General features: G+C 35.6%; 1 protein-coding gene across 7 annotated transcripts in view; it reads left to right on the top strand.

The window, feature by feature from the left end:
* Positions 1-25,067, top strand: part of RANBP17 (RAN binding protein 17) — a 159,250-nt gene that overhangs the window by 94,804 nt on the left and 39,379 nt on the right. For 6 of the 7 annotated variants that reach the window (XM_048064754.2, XM_048064755.2, XM_066977084.1 and 3 more), the window contains exons 17-22: positions 2,827-2,890; positions 2,978-3,086; positions 7,982-8,085; positions 14,254-14,342; positions 20,438-20,545; positions 23,040-23,122. In XM_048064754.2, coding sequence (XP_047920711.2) covers positions 2,827-2,890; positions 2,978-3,086; positions 7,982-8,085; positions 14,254-14,342; positions 20,438-20,545; positions 23,040-23,122 — 557 coding nt within the window. The remainder of the gene's footprint in view (positions 1-2,826; positions 2,891-2,977; positions 3,087-7,981; positions 8,086-14,253; positions 14,343-20,437; positions 20,546-23,039; positions 23,123-25,067) is intronic. The other variant, XM_066977083.1, reaches the window with a different exon arrangement.

The raw sequence follows: 25,067 nt of genomic DNA, 5'->3' as shown, positions 1-25,067 counted from the left end.
TTTAAAGATATGTATTTTTTTCCTATAAAAAACTCTACCAATAGTTTTTTTTAATAATAATACTGAAGTACTTTTTATTTCAAACATATGAAGTAGTTTATAACTACTTCCTGGCATTGCAAACTTTGGCCTTTTCACATTATATTAGTTTTTTTTTTAAAGGTATTAGGTATATATTGCTTTGAAAGAAACAGAGTATTGTTAAGATGCTGGATCCAGTGGATCAATTTTCGGTATTTGATATAGATTAAATTGTGGCTAGCCTGAAAGGTTAAAATAGTAATTTATTTAATTTCAGTACTTGTCCTGTAAGTCAATCAGCTTCTAGACAGTCTTCAAAATTGGTATTTTTTTGTGTGTTTAATACTCTCTTTTTTCTAAAGGATAATCTAGAATTAAAAGCAAATAATAATCCCAGTAGCTGTACTGTATAGTAGAGGAGGAAAAAAATGAAAAAAACATAGGACATTATTAACAACAAAGGCAACAAATGATTGGAGCTGGTGTCATGGTTTACATTACTTTCACAATTATTCCAGGTTTGCATATTTCGAAATATATTAGCCCAATTTGATTTCAAAGCTCAGTTATTTGAATTATAAATCATTATGTCCCTCCTAGCTGATCAGTCCTGAAATATCTTTGAATTCATTTACATAATGGAATATGTTACTCATTCCTTTATGTCTTTGAAGCCATAGTGCTCCCTCATGCGTGTTTAGTTTTTTCTAATAATTAACTTTTTCACTGTATATTTTTGTATCAAAATAACTACGGTTTCATTGTTACTTTGTACAATAACTTGAGTTAAAATATTTATGGTCTCTCAAAAATTCTTTATCTGTGTCTTTGTTAGTCTTCCAGTGTTATGAAAGATTCTCTCTTTTAACGGGGAAAAAAGAATGTAGCTTCGCGGTATAAAAACAGGCAATGATATGTAAAATGCTGTAAGTTGACAAAAGAATCATCTTAAAACTAGATTAGGAGATTTTCTAGTAGCAGCTATAAAACCTATTGGTATGTTTTTACCTGTTAAAAAAAATCCATTTAAAATGAAAAAGGAAATTGTTTGTTCCTATAAAAGTAATCCAACAGAACACTTGCACCAATTATTTGCAGGGATGACAGAGTGAAGTACTTGGAGAGGGAGGAAAAAAATAACAACCAGCGATAATAAGAGTTACGGGTATTTGTAAAATCTTCTACGTCTGTACAGGAGCATATGCACTCCTGTAACATTATGCAATCACATACTGATTATTTCCTAAAGAACTTCATGAATGCCAGTGATGAACTGTGTTCAGCAAACAAATGAGTCCTATTTTTATAATACTTGTCATAGAATGTACAAGCCCATAAGTCTCTTCTTTCATTTCATGCCTTCATTGCCTGTGAATGTTGATGCTTTTTGAATATTTCTATGGCATTTCTGAAAAAGTATATTAGTATACTTGGATATGTCAATGCAGAACTGAGACACTGGAATTTAACTGACTTGCTGAAAGTCATAGAGCAATTTTACTTCAAATGAAGGAGAAGCAGGAGTAAGAAAATCCAGGCCATCGCTTTGCCCATGTCCTCTCCTCACTTGCAGACATCCCTGGTGGCAGCAGTTACCTGCTGAACAAAAGCTCACAGAGGCGTTGTCATGGCGTTTATTGGAATGGCCAGTGTTATCTCCTTCCCCCGAGCCCAAGTTCATTTGAGCTGGGGAATTAGCATGTCTTCATGTGGTTAAAGATGCTTGTAATTTGCAGCTAGGAAAGGATTCAACTTGTGAAACAAGTCTTGAGCTTTTGACCTTTAAGGCCTTCTCTAACTTAATTTTTGCAAGTTCAGCTTTTGATTTAATACAGAATAGGTTACTTTTATGCTACTTAGTGTGCATCTCCCTGGGAGCCGTTGTGTACAAGAAGGTGCAGTCGGACTGAGGGTTACCATGCCAGGACGGGGCCAGGCAGCTCCTGTGGAGAAGTCGGGAGCTCTGCTAGTGTGGCGCAGAGGCCCAGGTGGCGGCCAGGGCCTGGCTCCGTACTGTGGTGGTTACTTGGCATCTGCACCGTCACTGCCTTCAATTTGGCCAGTCTGTGGAATGGAGGAAGTCAGTTAATGCCTAGCAGTGGTCAGTTAGGTTGGCTTTATGTGTACAAGGTTGAAAAATTGGCGTTACTGTGGAAGTATCCATAGATACGTCTAAAATTCCCTGCTGTACTACCTTGTGTTTGGCTTTGCTTCTGAGCCTTTGTATGCTCCTAAGAAATTTCCATTTGCTTCTTAAACATCTGAAAATTCTTTGGTTTAGTGGTTAACATAGTTGAATGTGGATGAGATACACTTTTATTTGTAACTGAAATAATGACAGGCCTGTAAGATCACATCCATGATTTTGAGGCCATGACTTCAGTGCTGCTCAGGGCTGCTGCCCATCCCATTGCCAAGGCCAGTCTTCAACACAGGCAGTTGCAGAAATACTTCTTTTCTACCATGCTGATAACATGGGGCTGTCTGGGGAAAACACACTACCATTTATTATCGGAAACTCTCTGTTTAATTATAAAAGTCATTTAGTTCATTTGTCTCTTTTGTGACTAGAATATATGCCATGAAAAGTAATTGCTTTAATTAATAATAGATTAGGTCTTTAATGTACTAAAGAATATCTCCATGACATATTTCTAGATGAATTTCAAGATTTTTTTTTTAATTTACGTTTGTTGTTGTTTCAGTTAGGTTTTTTTTTTTCTGACTAAAAATTCCTGAAAGTTTGTACAACCTGATAATGTAGTCATAATATTGCAAGGCTGATATTTCCTTAACACCTGCTACTTATAGTCTCCTAAAAAAGCTTGTGAAAATAGAGGCTGTGAAGTTCATGCTTCAGAACCACACAGTAAGTTTTCTTAGAACGTTAAAAAATGTTAAGTTTGTAGTAAATTTTGTAGAATGCTAAACTTTTCACACACTTGTGTTTCAACAGAGTAAACACTTCCCTTTCTTGGGCATCAGTGATAATTACAGCCTCAGTGACCTTAGGTGCCGGACAATGTTCTACACTGCTCTCACTCGTCTTCTCATGGTAGATTTAGGTAAGGTCCTCCTCAGACATCCCTGAGATGCCTTGCTGTCTTGTTAAGAGTTAGTAATGCTATGGATTTTTAAGTTTATTTAACTAATTAAAAAGCAGTTTAATTGTACAATAAATATTTATTTATAGTGGTATTTAAATCACTGCCTATTAACTTTAGAGATTTATGGCATTAAGCAATGACAGCCTATTTGTTGCCTTCTGTTGGAGAAATAAGCAAGACAAGTTGATACTTGTTTTTTTTTGTGTTTTTTTTTTTTACATAGAAGCACTTCTTTTATCAGATACGAGGTATTTACAAAATACATGATGAAATAAGTGCTTTGAGATTCTCGGTAAAGTACTGATTATGCCAGAACTTTCCAGCTTCTAGTAAAAGTATTGTTGTTGGTTTTTTTTAATTCATTTATTCATGCAAGTTCCTAATATACAAAAACCTTCAGTTTAGTAAGAACAGTAGCCAGAATTCTGCAGTTCAACCAGCAGTACTTGAGCATGCACTTGGTATTACATCTTGAGACGTTTTTCGGAAATCAGAGCAGTTAGATGCATGTAAAACTCAATGTAATAGCTCAATGTAATAAAGGATTCAGTCACTTGGAATCCAGGCACAACCTTTAGCCACCAGACTAAAAGGCAGAGCTCCATCTGCATTGCCTACCTCTTTCTTGTGTAGATGGGGGAAGGCTGGGCTTGCCGAAATGAACACTGAAACAAATCATGCGTTAGAGAAGCTGATGAAGAATGCAGCGTGTCTCAAATTGCCATAGTTCTGATAAGAGGCCCAATTCAGAGTTGTGGACCTGCGTCAGCTAAGGATCTGCCTTACAGAATGCTTTCGTGAGTGCAGACACCTGTAGATGTTCTTAGAGTGGGCCACTGACAAGGGCTTCCAAAAATAAGGTGGCAAGTCTTTTGTATGCTGATTTCTAATCCTCATACAAGGACTTGACTAGACAGCATATGGGCAGAAGATTGGCACAACATTGTAAGTCAACAGTAGCTGAGATTCCCTTTGATGATAATGGGTTCCTGTAGTGTCTGCCACTGAATGCTGCTGAAAACAGTTGAGTTGGAGATGAGACCAAACTATGTTCATCAGTTTCTGTTTTTTTTAAGAATGGCAATTGTGAGCTGGACCTGTGATTACTTGCAGTTAAAAAGGCTTTCAATACTGGCTAAGTGTCTTATTTACATAAGCAGTACATATATTTTTCTAAAGCAAAGTAGGTTACACATGTAGTTTCAGTAGCTTCTCCTGTGGGGGAGAAAAAAAAAGATTTGGTAAAAACAAGATTGCAAGTATTAAAAATTACATCTTAGAGTACAGGTTGTGTAAAGATACACCAGACAAACAAAATGCAAGCTTGTTACTTATGACTGGCTTCAAGCTAATAGATCATTGTGATTCTTCTGGATTGACAACTCTACGAGATCTGAAATGATCAGGAGTATCTGAAGAAAATGTATGTCGGTCTTTTGGCTATTGTCCTTTTTGTTCCTACTGGAATAAATTTGGATTTGAACTGGTAAAAAAAAAAAAAAAAAAAAAGGCACATCTATAGAAACAAACAAGTGTGAGCTTCATGTTAGGATCCAAATTAAAAAAGTAAAGGATACACGTATTGTGCTTTCTATGTGTTAGTGCAAGCATTAAGTGACAGTACTCTTGTGAATCAAAAGATTTTTCAAACTGTGCATAGCAGCATTTTTAGACCAAAAAGCATAGTACCGATTGCATTCTTCAGCTTTTTCAAATTACAAGAAGAACTTATATATAATCTTCTCATGATATATCTAAATTATTTACATGGGAATAGCATGAAGATGAATTATCATTAATGGGGCTGTTCTGAGTAATAGTTTGATGTAGAAATATTTTGGGGGGATGAATGAAATACAATAAATTCAGAGTATTTACATTTTAAACAAGGTGCTCTTAGAGTAAATAGCAAAATCAAACTATATTAGGAAAAATCAGTAGTATTTTATTCAGTATTATTTAGTATTTGCTTCAAAATGCACTTGGGTTTCTGCTGAATAATTTCAGCCTTGTATTGATATAAATATACTTTGATATCTGTGTGCCCCTGGTTGTGTTTTTAATAATTTTGGGGGGCATTTAGAATTGCACCATTTTGTCCAACTGGTTCTTGGTCCAAGATTTCTAAAGTAAACTGAATATTCTTTTGTGTGAATTACATAGTTACCAAAACTAATAGAAGAACACCAGAAAAAGTTGTGTTTAAATAAAAGTTTTTATAAGGATTAATAAATTTTTATCACTTCTTTCGTTTTCTTCTGCACTACCAAAAGCAGTAGATCTAAACTGTAGAAAATACCTTCAGGAGCTATTCTGTGTGATTTGTCAGTGTCCTGTACTTACAGGCATATGCAGTCATGCTCAGTGCCAAACCTCTCCAAGTAAAGCAGGTTTAAAACACTATTGCCTTAAGCCACACACAGACCTACTATAATGAACAAGTGATGCAATTTTTTTCCTCCCCAAAGGACATAGCGAGGATATGTATGTGTAGTTTGAATTATAGCAAATGAACAATTTACCATAGTAGGTTTGTTTAGCATCGTTTCTTCCTTTCCTCATTAATACTGTGCTGCTCATGGGATGTGAATGTGGCTCATGTGAGAATGTGGAAGAAATGTTTAGGTAGTAATTGGATATGTAATTAAGAGGAAAAGCATCAGGATATACAATACATAAAGAAATAGGAAATAATATGATCAGTAACTGTTTAACTTCTAGGAGCGTGAGAGGAAGCTTTGGTTGAGCAAAAATTAGGAGCACAAACTAATACTGTATTGGAATTGACTGAGGAGCTAGAGCTGGCTAAGGAAGGATAGAAAAAGCTGGATGAATGGTCTGAGATTACCATGAACGAGGGGGAGTTCACAAAGGTTCCAGAAATGGTAAATAAAAAGACTGACTTGGGTTGAAAGGAATGGAGAGAAGATGGCAGAGGAGACAGGCAAAGATGGATGGGATTAGAGTCCAGTTCCCCAAAGTCCACCAAATCCTATTGCTGCCAGCAGGGGCTTTGAAAGCTGCCACGAAGTGTCTGAGCCTCCCTAGTTCTGCATGTGCAGGATGCATAGTTTGCTTGAACATAGTTTGCTATTTGAAGGTTCTGATACTGTTCTGGACCAATGCAGCACACTTAAGTTATCGGAAGTGTTTCTTTTGCTTTTAAAAAAAAAAATCTGGAAAGCTGGACATGGAAGTCCTACGTGAAAAGGAAGCAGTTTAGGTCACAAAGCCAAGTATTCAGAATTGAGAAAATGCCATAATTGGGTTTGACTATGAAACTTCCATTTCCTCTCCATTGGAAATATATATGTTGTTATGAGACAGCTTTAGTTGTAGGATCACAGTTACTTCTGTCAGAGGATATTTGCCTCTTTCAGTTCAGATGTGTCTTCCTAGCTTAATGAGTAACTAGTGAGTAGTTTTTTTCTGGGTTGTCACCTGGATTTGTATGTTAGTCAGTATGTTCTGTTTTGAAGACAGAAGTTTTCTTCCTGGCCTCTTCTGGGTGAGTGCTTTGATCTTTGCAGTATCCCTGTGAAATAGGAAGCTGGAATTAAACCCATTTTGCAGATGAGTATATGAAGAATAGAAACAAATTTGTAAAGCTTATGTTAGGTTTGGCAGTGGTCTGTAGGTTTAGTGGGTGGGATCCCTGCCTATGGCGGGGGGATTGGGTTTATGTGATCTTTAAGATCCCTTTGAACACGAGCCATTCTATGATTTGTGCAACTAATTTGATGCGCAAAAGACTCAGCTAACTTCAGTTGCAACTTAGAGTATGTCTGTTTTATCTATCAGTTGCCCAGGAAGTAAGAATCTATAATTAATGGTATTGTTGGGAAGCAGAGAATGAAAAAGGTCCTAGTGTTGGTTCAAGGAGTAGTCTGGACCAAGTGCTGTGTTTGACACTGACCATTTATAGATGCCCTAGGCAAAGATTACACAACTATTTCCTCTCTATCTTGATTTCCCCAGGCTTGATTAGCCAATGAAAAGAGAAGGGAGAGAAGCCCTATAGCAAAGAACTCTTTAAAAAGCATAAGTTAGTTCCTACTCTGCATTGCTCTAGAGAGGAATTAGCATGCAAGAGGCAAGACACCCTCGTTAAACACCTAAAGATAAGTAGCACGAGTACCACTTCCCATGCAAATTGCCATTTATAAAAACTTTTTGTTGTTGTTTATAATTACATGTTCAGCATCATGACAAGGCAAAGAAACAGTCCAGTCTTCCAGCTGTCTAGCCAAGATGATCACTTTTTTTTTCCATTCCCACAACATCTTGCTCATTTACTCCAAATTCACACCTCTGAAACAAATGAGACAATGATGTGATACAAATAACCCCAGCATAGTCCGGATTTATTTCCATGGCAGATTCATCCTATATAAATAGATAGGAAGTAGAAAAAATAGCATGTCATCATAAAACATTGTGATTTAAACATTGTGCTGTGAAGCATACACAGGGAACGGTCTAATTTACTATTGCAACTTTAAATCCAATGTCTTCTAACTGTTGAGTCTCATCTATATTTTGTGTTTTTTCTAATGTATTGAGCAAATGCTGTCAGATTAACAGAGAAAACAGAAATATGGAAAGGATAAAGGTGTGAAATGTGGAGACATGCTAGTCTCAGATACAAGTCGTTTGTGATCAACAGTTTGTCTTTTGTTTATAGCTCAGTAAAAAATGTCAAACCTCAAATTGTTGTTCCTGTAGTTCTTCTGAAAATTCTGATGATGTCAGTGAGATTTTTCTATAAAAGCTTAAGAGACTGACCCTTATGAACAATGGTGTGAATATGATCTGATGCTTTTGCTGTTTGTTTTGTTTTGTTTTTCCTGTAGGTGAAGACGAGGATGAATTTGAGAATTTCATGCTGCCTCTCACAGTTTCATTTGAAAGTGTGACTCAGATATTCAACAGTAGTTTTGAACAAGAAGAGGCAAAGGTAGGTTTATTTCAATTACAGGGAAATAAGTTATTGGTGTAAAAAACTGATAGTTGGGCGGGCATTTAGCAACAGATTGTCATCTTTCTTTTGTCTGTCTCTGTTGAAATGCATATATGTGTATGCTTATATGTATGTTAATACCTGTATAAATATATATAATTAAGAATGTAGACAATAGGGATACAAAAATCATGAATGGCTATCCGAAAAGAAACCTTGTACAAATATCTGATAAAAGCTTTGGGATTTTTCAGTGCTTACAGATCAAGTGACCCCCATTTGAGCACCGTTTATAATCAGAAAGATACATTTTTCTTCAGTGATAGTTTATCTGTTTTGTATGTAACATTTCCCTTTTCCATGCTAGTATCCTGTTTGTGTATATTAACATATTTATTTGGGGGTATAAGGAGACATGTTGTAACACACTTGATAAAACACTGCTGCTTTAAAGTATTTTTTTCAAACAAGAATTTATTATATAAATCAAGACTTTATTAAATGGCTGGGCATATATGTATAAATAGGAACTGGTCTTGAAGTATTGCACCCTTAAACTGAACAAAGTGATTAGGATAACTGATAGCTAAATAAGGTTTTTATGTGCCTGTGGGAGCCATATTAGGATTGATTTGACAAGTCAGTTCAGCTGTGGCAACAGTCATAATATCTAACACAACATTATGTTTTATTAGTAAAATCCTTAAGTGTAGCAAGCTGTTTGTGTCAAAACAACAGTATATTTTAGGGAAGAAAAAGATTTGCTAGATACAAGCCGCATCATCAGGAATGATAATACTTAAAACACTATTGCATTAAAGAGAGCCCCTTCTACTGTCACTGAATAAATAGTTAACAATGCACACCGGAGTGCTTGCTCTAGCTACGCAGGGTAATTTTGAAGACACCCTAACAGTAATTTCTAATTCACTATTTTAAAAATTTTCACGAGATAATGGAAAGTTAAATGTACGTCACCACTTTTATCTACTTCTTTTCATAAGAAAATAAATACGCTAGAAATATTTAATAAATAATTTATATGCAATATATCTCACGTTACAAGAAGATGCACAATGCACAATAATCACTGGAGTTGAGCTATTATTTTTTTAAGTAGTACCTGATACTATTTCAATATTTACCTAATTCTAGTTTCCTCATTTGTTGTTTACGTATTTGATTTTAATAACTTTTCATTTGTTAAATACAGTTAAACTATTTTGGAATCATCTTTTATATTTTAAAGTTTAAAATTCTAAAAATTCAAACAAAGTGGTCATTGGATAGCATTATCCTTCTGTAGGAAACTGCATTTACCTCGTGAGGGTTCAGTTTATTAAAATAATTTTGCTGTTGTCCTGTCTGGTTTGCTTGAAACCATCTTAGTAGAGAAATTTTAATGGAGTGCCAGTGATATATTCCTAAACTAGCAAGTTCTTAACGACCCTGGAAAGTGACTGCTTGATTACACTTTAACGGTATTTGCAAATAAAATCACAAGTAATTAAGGGGAAATCTCCAGGCTTTTGAGCAAGTTTGATGCATGATAACTGCCTGATTCAGCTTCATCTAGAGTAATGCTGTGTAGACAAGAGCTACTGAGATCAATAGCAACATAATGATAGTGGCAGAATTAAGTGAGTAACCTGAGAACTGTGTCTTCAAAATGCATGCAGCTGCCACAAGCCAGGGCCACACAGTGCACTCCGTGCTTCCGTCCTAAATGTTCATCAAAAGACGCCCTGCAGGAAAATGGAGTTAGATGCTCTTTATTGCTGATCGTGTCTCTTGCCACATTTATCAGGGAAATTGGATTAGCAGTTGGCAGCTGCAGGTAGACAAGGTTCTGCAGTGATTAAATATGCAGCTTGGCTGCATTTGTTGTGACAGACCTTTAGTAAATTCTACTGTAAGCACCATCTGTCTAATTTGTATAAAGAAAACTTGGTGCTTTAAGCTACTGATAAAGAACTAAATCTGTTGCTTTATCATAAACAAAACTTTTGCTCTAAATTCTCTTAAACATAATTTATTAGGTTAAAGCTATTTTTCTATCATGATGAATAAATAATACATGCAAAAGTGCTTTCAGGTACTTCATTTTGCAAGTACTGAAAACAAAAACAGTTCAGTTCTTCAATAAAATGCTTAGTATTCCAATCCACAGGGAGATGACACTGTTAAAATATCACTATGAAAATGGTCCAGGACTGCCAAATTCATTTAATTTGTGGTTTTTACTAGGACTTTCTAACTGGCTAGGGTTTTTGTTTAATATTTCTGAAATACACCATTGAAAAACAATCACAGCAAGGGAGCTCTTTCTTTTTAAAATACATTTGTAATCATTAAATCTGCATATAAAACATATGTTTAGGCTTCTTTTCCAGTGAGATCAAATATAATTGAAGATGGCTTAAGTAATTACGTACTTTCCTTTTTGCCTTTTTTTTTTCCCGTTGCTGGTTCTTTCTTCACAGTTTTATATTAATAGGAAAGATGTCCAATATTAAAACAGTGGCTAATTTTCTCCTAAGAATTTCAAAGGCTCCTGTTGACAATCCGGTTAAGTAATATATCGACTGGGTAGCCGGAATCTCTGTCGTACCTTGTTTATGGTCGTGACATCATCAGGTTTGATAGAAACGCATGAAAAAAAGTATCTGAGGAAAAAGCAGTTAAATAGCAACATGCTATCTTTAGCTGGTTTGTAGAAACTCCATGCTGTTAAATTATTTAAAATCCTTGATTTTCAGCTTGCACACATTAAAAGTTTTCACACTAAGTGCCAAATGTTGCAAACAGCACTTTAACAGAATGATTTTGCTTTGATCCCTGTAGCAGTTCCTGAATAATTTATCACAGGTTATTGCCTTAATTCTGGAGAGGGATAGAGCAATAAAGGCAGATGAAAACACTCCAGTTGAAACACCTTGGGGCCTGCTCATTCCTCTGACACGGCTCTTTTGTTGGAACTATTTAGAGGTTATTAAGACGTGTCTCCAGAATTAAGAGTATGCTGTAAGGATGAAGACAGCCATCTTAATTCTAAAGACAAAGCGCAATGACCCTTCACCTTTTTTTTCCTTTGTTGTTATTATATAGTAGAATTATGAGGGTAATATTATAGCTGCACCCAGTAGTGCCACTATAGTTAAGGGTCTGTCAGACTTTCCATTACAAACCCCATTTTGGGGGTGGGTGGCGTGAGTAGTCTCGTCTGTGTTAAATTGTGTTAGTCAGACACTTGGTACATGTTGGCAAGTCATAGTTTTTTTTTTTTTCCTGCAAATATTTAAATGATCCTCTCTTTTCCTTTAAAAATCCATTGAAAAATCTTATTCAGGACTTTGAACCAACACACAAGAATTCTTAAAAATTGGTTTGTTTTAATTAATCTTAAGGAGACCCATCTCTTTGGTGCTCAGGGAAGAGTACTTTGAAACTGAAATTTAAACAAAATTTTCCTTAGTAAGAAAATCAATGTGTAAGCCCACATACCACTGACAAGCTGTTGTTACTACGTGTTTTTTATTTACTGTGCTTCACTTCTCATCTTACTCGTTTTGCAGTTGCTGGTGTTGTTATCAGCTGTCACTTTGGCACAGAAATGGCTGGTGTTCAGTTCTGAATGAAGCAGTGTCTTAATGTATTCTTCAGATTGTACTGTTAAGTTTGCAGGGCTCTTTCAATCCTGCAGCATGACATCCTAAAAGTAGATGTACAAGTGTGTAATATTGTTTGTCACTAATAAATCTTGTGCATACGGATGCTCTTTGAAAACTTGCAATGGACTAATAAACTCAAATGTCTCAGAAGTTTTGTAGGTTTGGTGGTTGGTTGGTTGGTTTGTTTTTCCTCTTTTTAAGTGTGACTTAAGCAAATGTGGAATTTAGGATTATTTTTGTTCCAGATTAAGCTTAAAGATATTTTTGCCAGTCACTTAAGTGGAGCAGGATTTATCTCAGGATTCAGGCTGCCCTGATACTGCTAACTATTGACATTATTTCGTAAAGTTGAGTTCCAATGGATAACTAAACCACCGAGTTCACTGGTATTTTATAGCATAAGAATATTATGGTGCTTTGTACATTGAGATAATTTATTAAGAATATTGTGGTTAGTGGCATGGACTTCTAATAGCAATATCTGAAGTCAAAGAATAGAAAGCCAAGAAATGTAGCATGTGTAGTAGGTTTTTTCCTTTCTTTAGAATCGAAGGTCAAATGTTGTTTGAAATTACCTGGTATTTGTATAGGCTCTCACAAATCTGGAACTGTAGTTTAAAGTATGTTGCACGTTGAGTTGTATTAACAGTTTATAACGCTCACAAACAATTTGTTTTCTAAATACATTTGCAAAAGAGTGTTTTCTTACAACCAGTTGTTTTTATAAAGACAGAATAAGCCTGTTACGGGAATATGTGTTTGGCTGGTTGTGTTTATCTAGTCCATGTTCCAGAGACCACAGTAAGATGGCGAGTTCTTTCCCTCTGAGTGCATCTTCAAACAAAGGCAAGTTCATGTCTTGCCAGGGGCTGTAGCTCCCCTTCTTCCTTGCATCAGCCTTTTCTTTGTGCAGTCTTGCTTACATCATTTTCCGTGGCTAGAATGGGCAAAAGATCCAAAATCACTCAAAGGTTTCCACTTCCTTGTATATGCTGTTGTATCTCTGTATCCCTTTGGAAAGAAGTATAAAGTGTTGCTGCCTAGTTCTTTTCATTCTTGACGTTTTGGCAACCATATCTGCTAAATACTTATTTTCTGTGTGGACAAAACAATGCACCAAGTATGAAAATACGATGAATATAAGGATAAAGTTACAATTTTGCGTCATATCTTCTCAGTATTGAACACTTCCTCTCTAGTGATTTCAGAGTTCCATTAAAGTTAATGAGAGTTGAGACCTCTGAGCATCTTGCAAGTTCAGGCCATTACAATGCACAACAGAAAGGAAACACAAATATTAAAATACTCCCAGCAACCTTACCAGCATTTCATAGGGAACTCAATTTATCCTCAGATAAATCTACGTGTGTGCCATCCAAGTCAATTGAACTAATGTGACTGTATATGAAAAGTAGAAATTAGCCCTTGTGTAAGATTACATTTAGCAGTTTAACAAGGCATCAGCCGTAATTTGCTTTTTATGTGACCATTTAGAATTAATATGTGAATCTTACCTTTTGCATTTCTCAGTGCTATAAATATTACAATATTATCATCAAGTGCTGCATTATTGAAAACTCTGTTTTTAAAAAGCAAGCTCCTTACTTTTTTGTTGCCATGCTTCTGTGATTTTTTTTTTTTTTTACTAAGCTTTGCAGTGCTGTGGTCTTTCATAATGAAAAGCCCTAGAAACCCCACCTTGCAACACATGGATAAAATTTATTATTACTAGTTCATTATCAAAAAGAGAATAGTTGTTTACATTTGAAAGTTGGTTTATATTGTGAAAATATTTTTTCATTCACTGGTATTCTTTTTAATGATTTCTATTAATTATCCTGAAAACAGCCCTTTAGTAGGGGCTAATTATCTACACAGTGTTGTCTGCTTTTGAGCTGAAAGGGTTCTGAAGCCACTGTTCAGTCACTAAAGGGGGAAAAAAATCATCTCGGAACTAACATTAATACAGATAGATGTTAACTTGGTCTTCTGTAAACAAAGACTTTTTGAAGAAACCTAACTTGGAAGATGACTTAAAAAAAAAAAATTAAAATAACAATACAATGAGAATCTCAGTGTAACCTTAATTGTAGCTTGTTATGAGTACCAATTAGTCTTACACCTCATTTAAAATATTACAAGCTTAAATGAACGCTTTATTGTTATTGTTACTTTAAATATATTAACGCAGGAAGCACTCTTAAACTTTAATACACTCTGTTCATGTATTATGTTTTAATTTGCATTATTCATTAGTATAGGATATTGAATAATCAAAAGCATTTTCTAAGCATTTTGCTAGTGTTAGCACTATAAAACTTGTGGAAATCTTGTTTGTTGAAAGAATCTTTGTGCTTTTTATAAAAAAGGATTTGAGCGAGACATTTAAACTAATGAATCAAAATCAGATATGTGGTCATTATTGGCTGATTATTACTCCATCTGCTCTGTGCTAACGTGAAAATCAATTACTGTGTCTCTTTCCCACTGACAGCGTATGTTGATCGGGCTGGCAAGAGATCTTCGAGGGATTGCCTTTGCACTAAACACAAAGACCAGCTACACCATGCTGTTTGACTGGATGTATCCTTATTACACTATGACAATACCAACTCTGTGCACAGAGGGATACCAGGCCCCTTGCATTAGTTTAATAGTATGGCACAGTGGGGAAGAGGAAACAAAGCTAAATGAACTAATGTGTAATCAGCTAAAATTACAGCACAATGGCAACCATGCAGTTAACTGGGAAGGACCACAGAGAGGTCACTTTTTTGTTATGTCACGCTACTAATCTAGAAAACATATCCAAATGGCTTCTGTCCTTTCATAAATCCATAATGTTTTCATAAAGAGAAAGCTGTGTCTTTAACTCAAAGCACAATGTACCTACATTTGGTTTAACATCAAAAGTGCTTAAAAAAATACTATACGAGTGCTATCTGGGGAGATTTCTCTCTCTGGTATGAATCATGTCTTTAATTTAGTCAGTTACTTTCTATTTATGTCAACTCTATTAATATCACAACACCTGCAGTCTTCTTGATCAGAAGAAAATGGACATCTGAAAACAAAGTCAAAATCTTTAGGCTCTAGCTTTCTTCAATAAATAATGATAATGCAGCTCTATTTGCTTTCAATATTGTATACATTTTTATGCCAAGAAATATGATAATACTCATGGGTATTTTCTTAATACTTAGCGAAATGTTTTGTATTTTCATAAATACAGTAGCTGTAATTCTTTTTAGGCACACAGTCATATTAGTAACAAAATACTGCAATATGTAGTGAAGTAACTGAAATTATTGGTTTTATAATTTAGTTCTCAAAGCTGTGGAAGTGAATTATGCATTTGTTTATTTTACGGACAGAAAAAAAATGTTAAAGTATAATTGCATGTTTTATTAGAAATCAAGCTTTTAAAAATACTTTTGAGTACATAATGAAAATCTGCTGTTCACTCATTTTTGGGGGAGTATAAAAGAGGAATGCATTATCAGAAATTGTGGCTAGGAAGTTAGCCTGAGAGGACTTAAAGGCTGTCCAGAAGAGCCTGCTAGGATCTGATAGATGTCCTTATGTGGTGGGTGGTAGAATTCTTATGACCACAGAATTCAGATAAGCCCTTTTTAAGACCTTCACAAGCCAGCAATGATTCTGTTCATGTGCAGGCTCTGCTTGCATGACACAGCTTGCAGAAAGAAAATCCAAAACAGAAGGCAGTATAATCTTCATTTCCCTGAAAAATCAGTGGAAAGCATTACTTAATTTCAGTTTTAGAGGACTGGAGAAAAAAAAAATCTACCGAAGCCAGACTGTGAATTAGCATCTCATTTTCTAGTGGGCACCATTGGGGTACGTTTAACTTCATTAGTACTGTTTGTGCTTATGTTACCCTAAAACTTAATAATAGAACGTGGACGATGTATGAAAGTAGATCAGTAATGCATCAATTTCAAATTTTTTACTTTGTTTTTCCTAGTACAGTATGAGTATCGTGCTGTTCTGTGCAGAAGTACAAATCTCCAGCTGTAGAGGGAGGTATAAGAGAGACTTACCTCCTCTCCATCTGAAAAAAAAAAAAAAAAAAAGAAAAGATTCATATCATACATGGACGAGGTTTTTTTATGCAAGGATTTAGGATATGTAATCCTCAGGACCCTTTTCTGAGTGTTTTTTTTAATATTTTATTAATTCTATTTAATGAATTAAACTAATTTCAAAAAAATAAAAACAGCCTAAATTTGGGGGATTTCATTAATCTGTATTAACAGTATAAACAGACTAAAACACATCTTTGTGGCGTTCAAAGCCCAGGCTTTCTCAGTTAGCTTTCTCTTGCACAGGTTTAAAAATTCTTTTCTTCCCACCTTTGGCTATAAATGGTAAATGCATGCTTCTATTCAGTGGATTTCACCTCATTTGGCTTAGTCCAGCTTCATCCAAATATTGATCCAGAGAATTACAGCAGAATAAGCTGCTGTTATCTCAGCTCTTATTTACTGTATATAAGGACAGAAAGGGAAATAGGAAGAGAAGGAATGGTCAGATGCTGATTTTATCATATTAAGTTTAAATATCCGTTGATTAATATATTTCTTTCGTAGTTTCAAATATAGCATCAGAAAATTAAAAATTGGTTTTAATATACCAAGTACAAGCTGTTTTGCAAACAGATCTTATTCTGTAATATTTTAAGCCCTAGTCTTTCGGTATTAAAAACAGCAGATATAGAATATTAGCCAAAATAAATCTGATTTTCTTGCATTTGTTCGGTAAATAAATAATACAGTTAGGCAAGGGATAAAAGCCTGGGCTTTTAATACCATAAGATGACGATAATTCTGTACTGAAGACATGCAGAAATAATTGTTTGTAAATCACTGGCAGAAGGCAGCATCGATAAACTTTCCAAGTGATTGCAGGAGATACTTTGGTTCTGATCCCTGTCCATAACTAAACAAATTACACTTAGTATTCTCTCAGGTGAGCGATTCTTCTTTTTTTTTTTTCCCGAGTGTTGTTTCCTAAGTGTTTAGGATTTAACTTTTGTCCAGTAGATGGCAAAAATGAGCAGAAATAATCTCTTTTAAGTCCTTTGGTCTTGCAGAGAGCGGGGGAGGACAACAGCATTGTATGCTCTCTTTTGCCATTGTGATTGAGTTATTAGATCGTGCTTTAGAGGTGAATCGTCAGGTATGCTGAAGCTGCACTAGATTGCCAAATAGGGCTGTTTTGTAGCAGGCTTGCTTATACTAATTGAGTTTCTCTAGCAAATCAGGCTCCTTGGAAAAAGGCCAAAGGCTTTTCATAATTGTATTGACAAGAAAATGAATATGATAAATGGTGTTCATTCAGCTGAGACAAGATTTATAGTTTTCCTCTGGCAAGGGATGAAGAGAAAATACTGATAATAATAGTAAAATTTGTTTTAAAGTTGCATTAGGTGATCTCTCAAAAGACTTCATTAAAATATTTCCAAATATTTTAAGCAGTTTTAGGTGTTAAGTATAGCATCTGCCCGAAGAGTTCCAGTAATGAAAGATGAAGGAAAACATACAAACAAACAAACAAAAAGAAGGGGGGGGAAAAAAGGATATGAAAGTCATTTATTCTTCCTGAAACATTGATATGTCAAGCTGTCAATGATGATTCCAGTACCTTGGCTTTGGAAAGTTTATTTGCCTTTTGTAATCATAACATCTGGTATCTGTAATTTGTAGGTCAGTCCTCATCATGCAGGTGTTCAGGCCTCAGAAAACCCCCATGCCAATTTGAGTAGAATCAAAGTCTGATTTTCTTAATGGTATGTTTCATTCTGTTATTTACTTCAAGAGAGCCTGGATGAGATTTTGAATGTTTAATCTGTTTTATTCCATACTAATGTGAGGCTGTAGTTTAAGGGTCCTGGGTCTTGCAGTCAGGTAAGTCCATGGAGATTCAGTTGCGAGTTGAGAGTAATATCCACTTTTTTGTTACTTTCATTTAGTGGTTCTTAAAGTTAGGTGGTAACCCAAAGGCATTTTTTTTCCTCCGTTACTCCCAGTTGATTTTCAGTATTTAATGACTTAGTTGTTTGTAAAAGAAAAGGGTTGCAATAAGAAAATGGGTTGCAAGAATTAAATTACTAGGTTGGCTCAGAGTTGCAGTCTGCTAGATAGCACGGGATGTATATGTGTGAGTGCATGACATTGTTGAAGTATTGCCTTTTTAATGAAGATCTCTGTATAGGGAGAGATACCATAACCATTACCTTTAGACAATTCATCCGTCCTGGAGATGCTTTATCTAGTGGATGGTCATTTAAAAGTTGCAGTTGACCTTGATATTCGGATGTTTGAGCATATGCTTCTTCAGATGTGGATCACTAGAAAAAAAAAATCAAACTACCATTAATACTTATTTATCCAAATTTGTATGATATTTCTTAACAAAATAAAACCATGTGTAACAGTAAGATGGCTTGATCAAAAAGTTCTTCAAAAATAGAATCAGAAATATTAAGTTTGTATGTTTTAAGGGTTCAGAATTACAAACTTGAAAGAGCCCAACAAACAACTGTAGAGATGGATGTTTCCTTAAACACCTTTTCGAATGAGATTAGGCTACCTGATCGCTAATGTGTTTCTAATAGCTGCTACTGCCAGTTGTGTAGATTCAAAATTTAGCATCGTTTCTTCCCATTTGCATTCTTTTCAGCTTGACCAGTAAAGCTGACTGGTCAGTTTACGTTCCTGAATTAGCCAGATCTCTTGAAGCTTGTGGTTGAAAACACTTACAAATAATGTTGTTTTCAAAGCTAATTTATCGTTTGTTTGGTTTCTTATCTAGCAAATTGCTGAAGCCTTTCTGTTGACCCCTAACATTTATAAAACTCGACTATGACTTCAGTCTTTGCTTGACAGTGAATGTGGGCTTAATGCTCAAACTTTTGAATTAAGATAACCAATCATACTGGATATATTAGCAGCCTTTGATATGGCTGGCTTATGTTTTGGCTGTGGATTTGGCTGTCAAGTTACTCTGTTCTCTCTGAAATCTGAAAAGGCAATTGTTTTTTACCCCACAAAATTACAAAATGGGGCTTTGGTGCATTCCACCAAGGAAGAAGCGTGACTTTAGAGAATCAGCAGCTCAGCTCAGTTCAGTTCTGTACCCTACATGACATCTGCTGTATTGTGAGTATTTTGACCATCCTCTAGTTGAGAGTGAGCCCATTGGAAGTCCACCTCAGATAAAAATTGAACTGGCATTAGTGAATTTATAAAGGTATGAGGTGACGTGGGTCATCTGTGCCCTTTGAGGATGTTTTAGGCAAATGGGACTTGAATTTAAATCCATGTATATTACAGAGTAACTGTCCATAGAATGTTTAGCTCTAGTTTGTCTAATTTAAAATGTAAAGAACTCCCTTAAGGAGAGAGAGACAAGGTCTAGAAGTGTATTTCGCATCAACCTTTTCCGCTATATATAGTTTATGCCTACAATGCCTCAAGCAGCTGGCAGCGAAAATGCACAAGTCTTTAGATACCTCAGACAGACAGCAGTAGCCAGAATGCCTTCCATCTGTCTGCACAGCACTGTCATTCATCAGTAGTGCTACGTGTGAGGGCTTTGCCTTCACCGAAGAGCTGTATTGAACTGGGACATGGCTGTCTGCATATCCTAGAAGCAAGTAAACCTTTGCACATTCCAGACTTCTATTTCACAATCCAGTGTTGAGTGCTTGGCCTGTATTCTACTTGGTAAGATTCACAGTAGTTGCCTTTATGCTCTGAATAGGCAATAGCATTTTCCTAAGAATAGTCACTATTTCTAGTGCGGTCGGTTAAATAAAGCAGAATTATATGAGATGAAACAAAGTTAAAAATGAAAAATAAATTTAATATTAAATAAAACCATTGACTATATTGGCTTGATCATATTTTAATAGCAAATTGCATAGTTAGAATCTCTTGGTTCAGTATCATAAAAACTGTTTAGTTCTTTGCCAGTCAAGCTGTGCTTCCTCACTTCCATTTACCAGTCTGCATTCTTATCCAAACCCTTTTTTCAGCATGTTGGGAAAACTAGGGGTCAGCTATGTATCAAATCATCATATCAAATATTTTGATACAGGCAGTAACTCATAACATTTTTTTAAGCTACATTGCAGAGTCTGTGAGACTCTATTCCTATATTGCATTCTTTCAAATCCTGCTTTAGAGGAACTGATATCTCTTGGGTACTGACAAGCAAACAGCCCTCCTGAAAGAGTTCTTAGAAATCTAACTCCTGGCCTCCCCCGCATAGTTTATCTGAATTCTTTTTCTTGAATACTCTGGAAACAAACTTCACGCAAGGAAGCTATTCACAACCGCTGTATAGCAAATACAATACATAGGAAGTGGCACTGAAATTGTGGACCCTAGGATTTGCTGATATGTAAATTTTTCTAGTTTTAAATGCAATTAAATTCTGTCATTCATTAAAAGTCAAACTCATATCTATACTGGTGAGTTAGCTTCACGTGTACAAAATGCTTTCCTTTTCCTTTGTTACAGCTCTGGTAGTCTCCTTGTCAGAAGGAGCTGTCAGGGTCTGTATCTGGCCCACCCATCTAACAACAGAGTTTAGATTTAGGGGAAGTTTTGGAAGACATTGTTTTGTCAGTACAATCTTTAATTTTGGTGAAGATACCCTGCATACATTTCTGTTCTGCAAAGAGCTATTGAATTGTGGTACCAGGAACCTGCATGTACAACTCCTATCTTGAAGCTGATGGCAGAATTCATGCAAAACAGGTAAGAATCACGTGAGAATCATGTAAGTGATGAATACTGCAATGGTATGCATTCTGCATCCTGTCTTTCTGTGTTTTGCTGATCCTTATGATGTCTGGCTTTGTCTTTAACACTGCTACTTTTTTATTTTGGAGCAAAGTTAACGAACAGAGCTCAGCTTTCAGTGTCAATGTATTGTTTTACCAACAGGAATGTGTGAGAGACTGCTGTGATTTTTATATTACAAGTTAGTGGAATTGTATGCTTTAACTAGCAAAAAAAAAAATTGTTAAATTCTGACTTTATAATTAAATACTTGAAAATAGTCTACTGTCAAGATTTGCTGCAGGCTGAATTTTTGCCTTAAGCCAAGCACAAGTGTACATATGTACTTCTTAAACTGCAACTGCCTTTACAGTTCCTTTCCTTAGCTCAACTCTTCTAGCCAAAATAGGAAAGAATATTATCCAATACAGCAATATTTATAACCGACTTGTAGGTAACTTCTCCCAGGTCTAATTTCTTCTCCATAGGCTCGCTGAAGAGACCTCAGAATGATTCCGGGAGGTGGTGTCAATACTTTACATTGCAGGTGTTAGAACAAAATTTTTGTTTTACCACAATTAACAGAACAATTTATTTGGGGAAATTATCATTACACTCGGAAATATTTAGTGCATTGCCCAAAGGAAAAAAAAGACTTTGAAATGAAAAATTGATAGTTAATGTCTCTGTACTGGTTATCTTCATGACCAAAATAATTAGGGTTTTCAGCAGAAAAGTATGTGTTCTCACCACTTTTCATTTTGCCTTGCAAATCGAACTTACAAAGAAAAAAAGTTGCAATATTTGAAGTTTGAAAAAATATTCAGTTTAATCTAGTGATAGGAAATCCGTGCTTTGTTCCGACCTGGCTCCCAGTCAAGCACGAGTGTGTACGATGTACTCCTAATCCCTCAATGGCTACGCAGACCTCGAGGCAGAGCTCCCTGCTTCTCATTTGTGTTGACTTGCTCACTGTGACTTCCTCTTTGGTTTGTGTAGGTTCATTATGTCTTCTGTCCTGGTTGTAGTATAATAAAGGCTGGAGAAGTTGAACCTATTTTTATTCATGACGCAACGCACAAGCAGTATGCTCTAATGGGGCTGCAATGCATTTCAAGGAGGAGATTGTTAAAACCTAAATACAGAACTCTAATAATAGTAAACGAAAGCAAAGAGGAACTGGAACAATAAATCTTATGCAAAAGATGGCTCTTCAAGCTACTTTGCATATTCATGTTATTCTTCTGCCTATTGGTATTCAGAAAATCTGCCTTGTTCCCTTTAGAAAACATCATCTGGGATGGAGTTCTTCATGAGTTGTGTACTGCATTAGCTTTTACAGGTTAGAATGCATTATACAATATACTTTGACATGGTTAAAATATGTTACAGAGTATCAGATTGTGCATTATGCCACTCCGACATTGAGAAGATGTGCTGTTTTTGTTGTGTTTTTTTTTTGCCTCTGCAAGCCATTATCATTTCGTGCATATGGAATACACAAATGTTTTATACAAGGCACGTTTTATTTATTTATAAACACCCAGATTTACTCCAGAATTTGCAGCGCAGGACCCTGCAGATACGGGCTTAGAAAACAAAAAAAAAAATTGGACTTAAAGGAATGAAAGATGCCTGCCCCTATCTCTGTGACAAGGGTTGTACAAGTACTACACATATCATCAGAAGTGAGGACTACCGAATAGGTCACCAGGGGATTTTCTGTTTTACATCACTCAGTGATGTATCCTTTCCCTTTCAGTCTAAATAAACACTAAGGGTAAGTTTTCAAGTTACTCAGAAGCTTAAGATCTGTGTTGAAAATTAATTTTAAGTACTTAATGGTTTTCATTTAGGCATAAACTAGAAGTTAGGCTTCTTTATCACAAAAAATAGAAAGATACAACAGGGACATTGGCAGGAGCTCTGCTGTTTCCAAATTGGGAACAAAATGGTTCTTGTTGGCTTTGGTAAAGCATCAGGGGAGATGACATGGTTCAGTCTTCTTCAGGTCTGAATGTGCATGGAAAGTGCATACTGCAATTTACACTTGGAGAACTGTCTCATGATTGCCACGGATTTTATGTAGCAGAATAACCAGTGGGGTTTAGCTGATTTTAAAAACTAAACAGAAGTAAGGTGTTAGCCTAACTACTTGGATCGTGGAAAATCTGCAGCATTCTTCTGGACTGTATAAAGGCACAAGATACTCACCAGTCACTGCATAAGGAAATACACATTGTCTGGTCACTATTTTTGGTTAATTTTTTTATATATTTTATCACATGATGAGCTATCTAAATCTGTTGCCTAAGAAACAGTGCACATCTTTGGACTCAAAGCTAGAAATAATTTATCAAGGAAGTGTACTTTGTAATCAGCAAATATGTTTTTTTTTGTCTTAGGGAATGAATCCATTGCAGTTTTCTGCTTTGATGACCATCTGAATATTTTTGCTGTTATTTTTTAGATCACAACGTTTAAATTTTGATGTATCATCTCCAAATGGAATTCTTCTCTTCAGAGAAGCTAGTAAAATGATTTGTACGTACGGTAGGTATTCATTAACATTTCCTCTGCAGTGTAGTTCTTTGCCTGTCTTGTAATATAAAAATCCTGTTAGTTCATATTCCTGAGCACTGCTTGATTTTTGGAGTGTGTATCAGGACTGCAATTTAGTACAGCTGATATCAGCCCTTTGAAAGGTACAGGGTTTACATGGCAGACCTTTGGAGCTCATTTACTTTCGTAGATCAGCGTCCATTCATGTAAAATTGTTGCTTCTATCACTTTAACTTGAACGCCTGTCTTTTAGCAGCTCTAACTGGATTTCAGCAAAGATACAAATACTCGTGAGGTGTTTGATCTGGGCTACTGATTGATAGGTGTGGGTTGATTTTATGTATTCAAATTATATTCCAGCAGTTCCAAAACATAATAGGACCATAACTGCTTTACCCTAGAGCGCTGTTAAAACTGTTCGTAATAAGTTGCTTCATTTTACTGCTCCCACTCAAGTATTCAGTTGCAACAGGTCTTCGACACCAACTGTTTATGTTAGACTCCAACTAACTTTGTAGCTTACGATCGCTTTTTAAATATTTTGAAAGGAATATCACCAAGTTGTTGTAGGTTTGTAGTTTCTCTGAAAAGGAATAGCTGTAAGTGTCCTGTTACTTTTAATGAAAGAAAATTTACGCATTGAATTTGCTTTTACTGTGTTCAGGTTGCATTTTAGATCTGGAAATTGTTTGTTACATGGCTGCCTGTATAAAAAAAAAAACATTCAAGTGTAATTTTGATTTTGATCTGCAGGGTATGGGAACAGTATATGCAGAATGCGTAAAGCAAATACTTATGACAGAAAAAATTACAACCATGTAACTCTCTCTCCTTGCAAAATCATTTCTCTGTTTTCTTTTTCAAATATACCGTGTTGTTAGCCGGCGCTAGTTTTTAAGATACGTTTTTTGGTTAATTTGTTAGAATGAATAAACAAAAAAAAATCGGGTTTTCCTTATATGAGGAGATAAGAGGTAAAGTTTTAGAATTTACTGTTAAACTTCTATTATCCATGTACTTAATTTGTACTTAACTGCTTTAAACTTTCTTTTAACGATATAGAAAAATATGAATGTAATTATGGTGGTGCTTCAAGCCCACTTGTCTTACGGTACCTGATCCCTTTTTTTCCTTTTAATTTCAGTCAGCCTTTACCATCCTTTCTGCCCTTCCGAGAAAGCTACCTTATCATTGGTCATCCATTTATCTCAGCTGTTGGCATCCAGTTTCTAATCCTTGCTTAGTCAGCCACAATGGTTGGTTTCAACCTGCTTCATTCCAAAGTAAGGTCTACAAAACGCTTTATTAAGAAACCTTTAGCTTTCAGATGCAGCTTTTATGGTGTGTTTATGAAAATCATAAAATTCTCAGCCCTAAAGTAATGAGGAGCCCTAAAGTTCTTGCACATACAGACCAGACAGCATCTTCTGGCTCATGCGAGAAGTTAATTAGGCATTGTAAAAGGAAATTTCAGGACAGTGCAAATTTAAGGTGTAAATTAAGCAGTGGAGTCACAGGGTCTGTTGAAACCTGTGTCCGAACACCTGTTGCCTTCTTAGTTAAATGATGCTTATTGTGAAAAGTAGTTGGGGATATGTGGTATCATCTATTTGGAGATGTGTGGCATAGAAAGAAATGAAACAATGATAAGAGCTTTCTCTCACAATTTCCTTTCCTGTCCTCCTTAACTGTTTTGCTATGGAAAGATGTTTTACTCACAACAGATGTAAGTAGCAAGAGGAAAAGTGTCCTTGATTTCCTTCAAAATAATAACTTTAAATCACCTATCAACTAAAATTGGAAGAAAGGTGTGGAGGTTACCTATGAACTAAAATTGGAAGAAAGATGTGGAGGTGGGAGAAAACCTCCAAACAATGTGTATGTGTATAATTATATATATTTATTTAAATATTTAATATTTTATTTCCAATTTGCT

Source organism: Anser cygnoides, chromosome 14 (genome assembly GCF_040182565.1).
Source record: "Anser cygnoides isolate HZ-2024a breed goose chromosome 14, Taihu_goose_T2T_genome, whole genome shotgun sequence".
Taxonomy (NCBI): Eukaryota; Metazoa; Chordata; class Aves; order Anseriformes; family Anatidae; genus Anser; species Anser cygnoides.
Note: the sequence above shows the minus strand (reverse complement) of the source record. Positions and strands in the feature narration are given on the sequence as shown.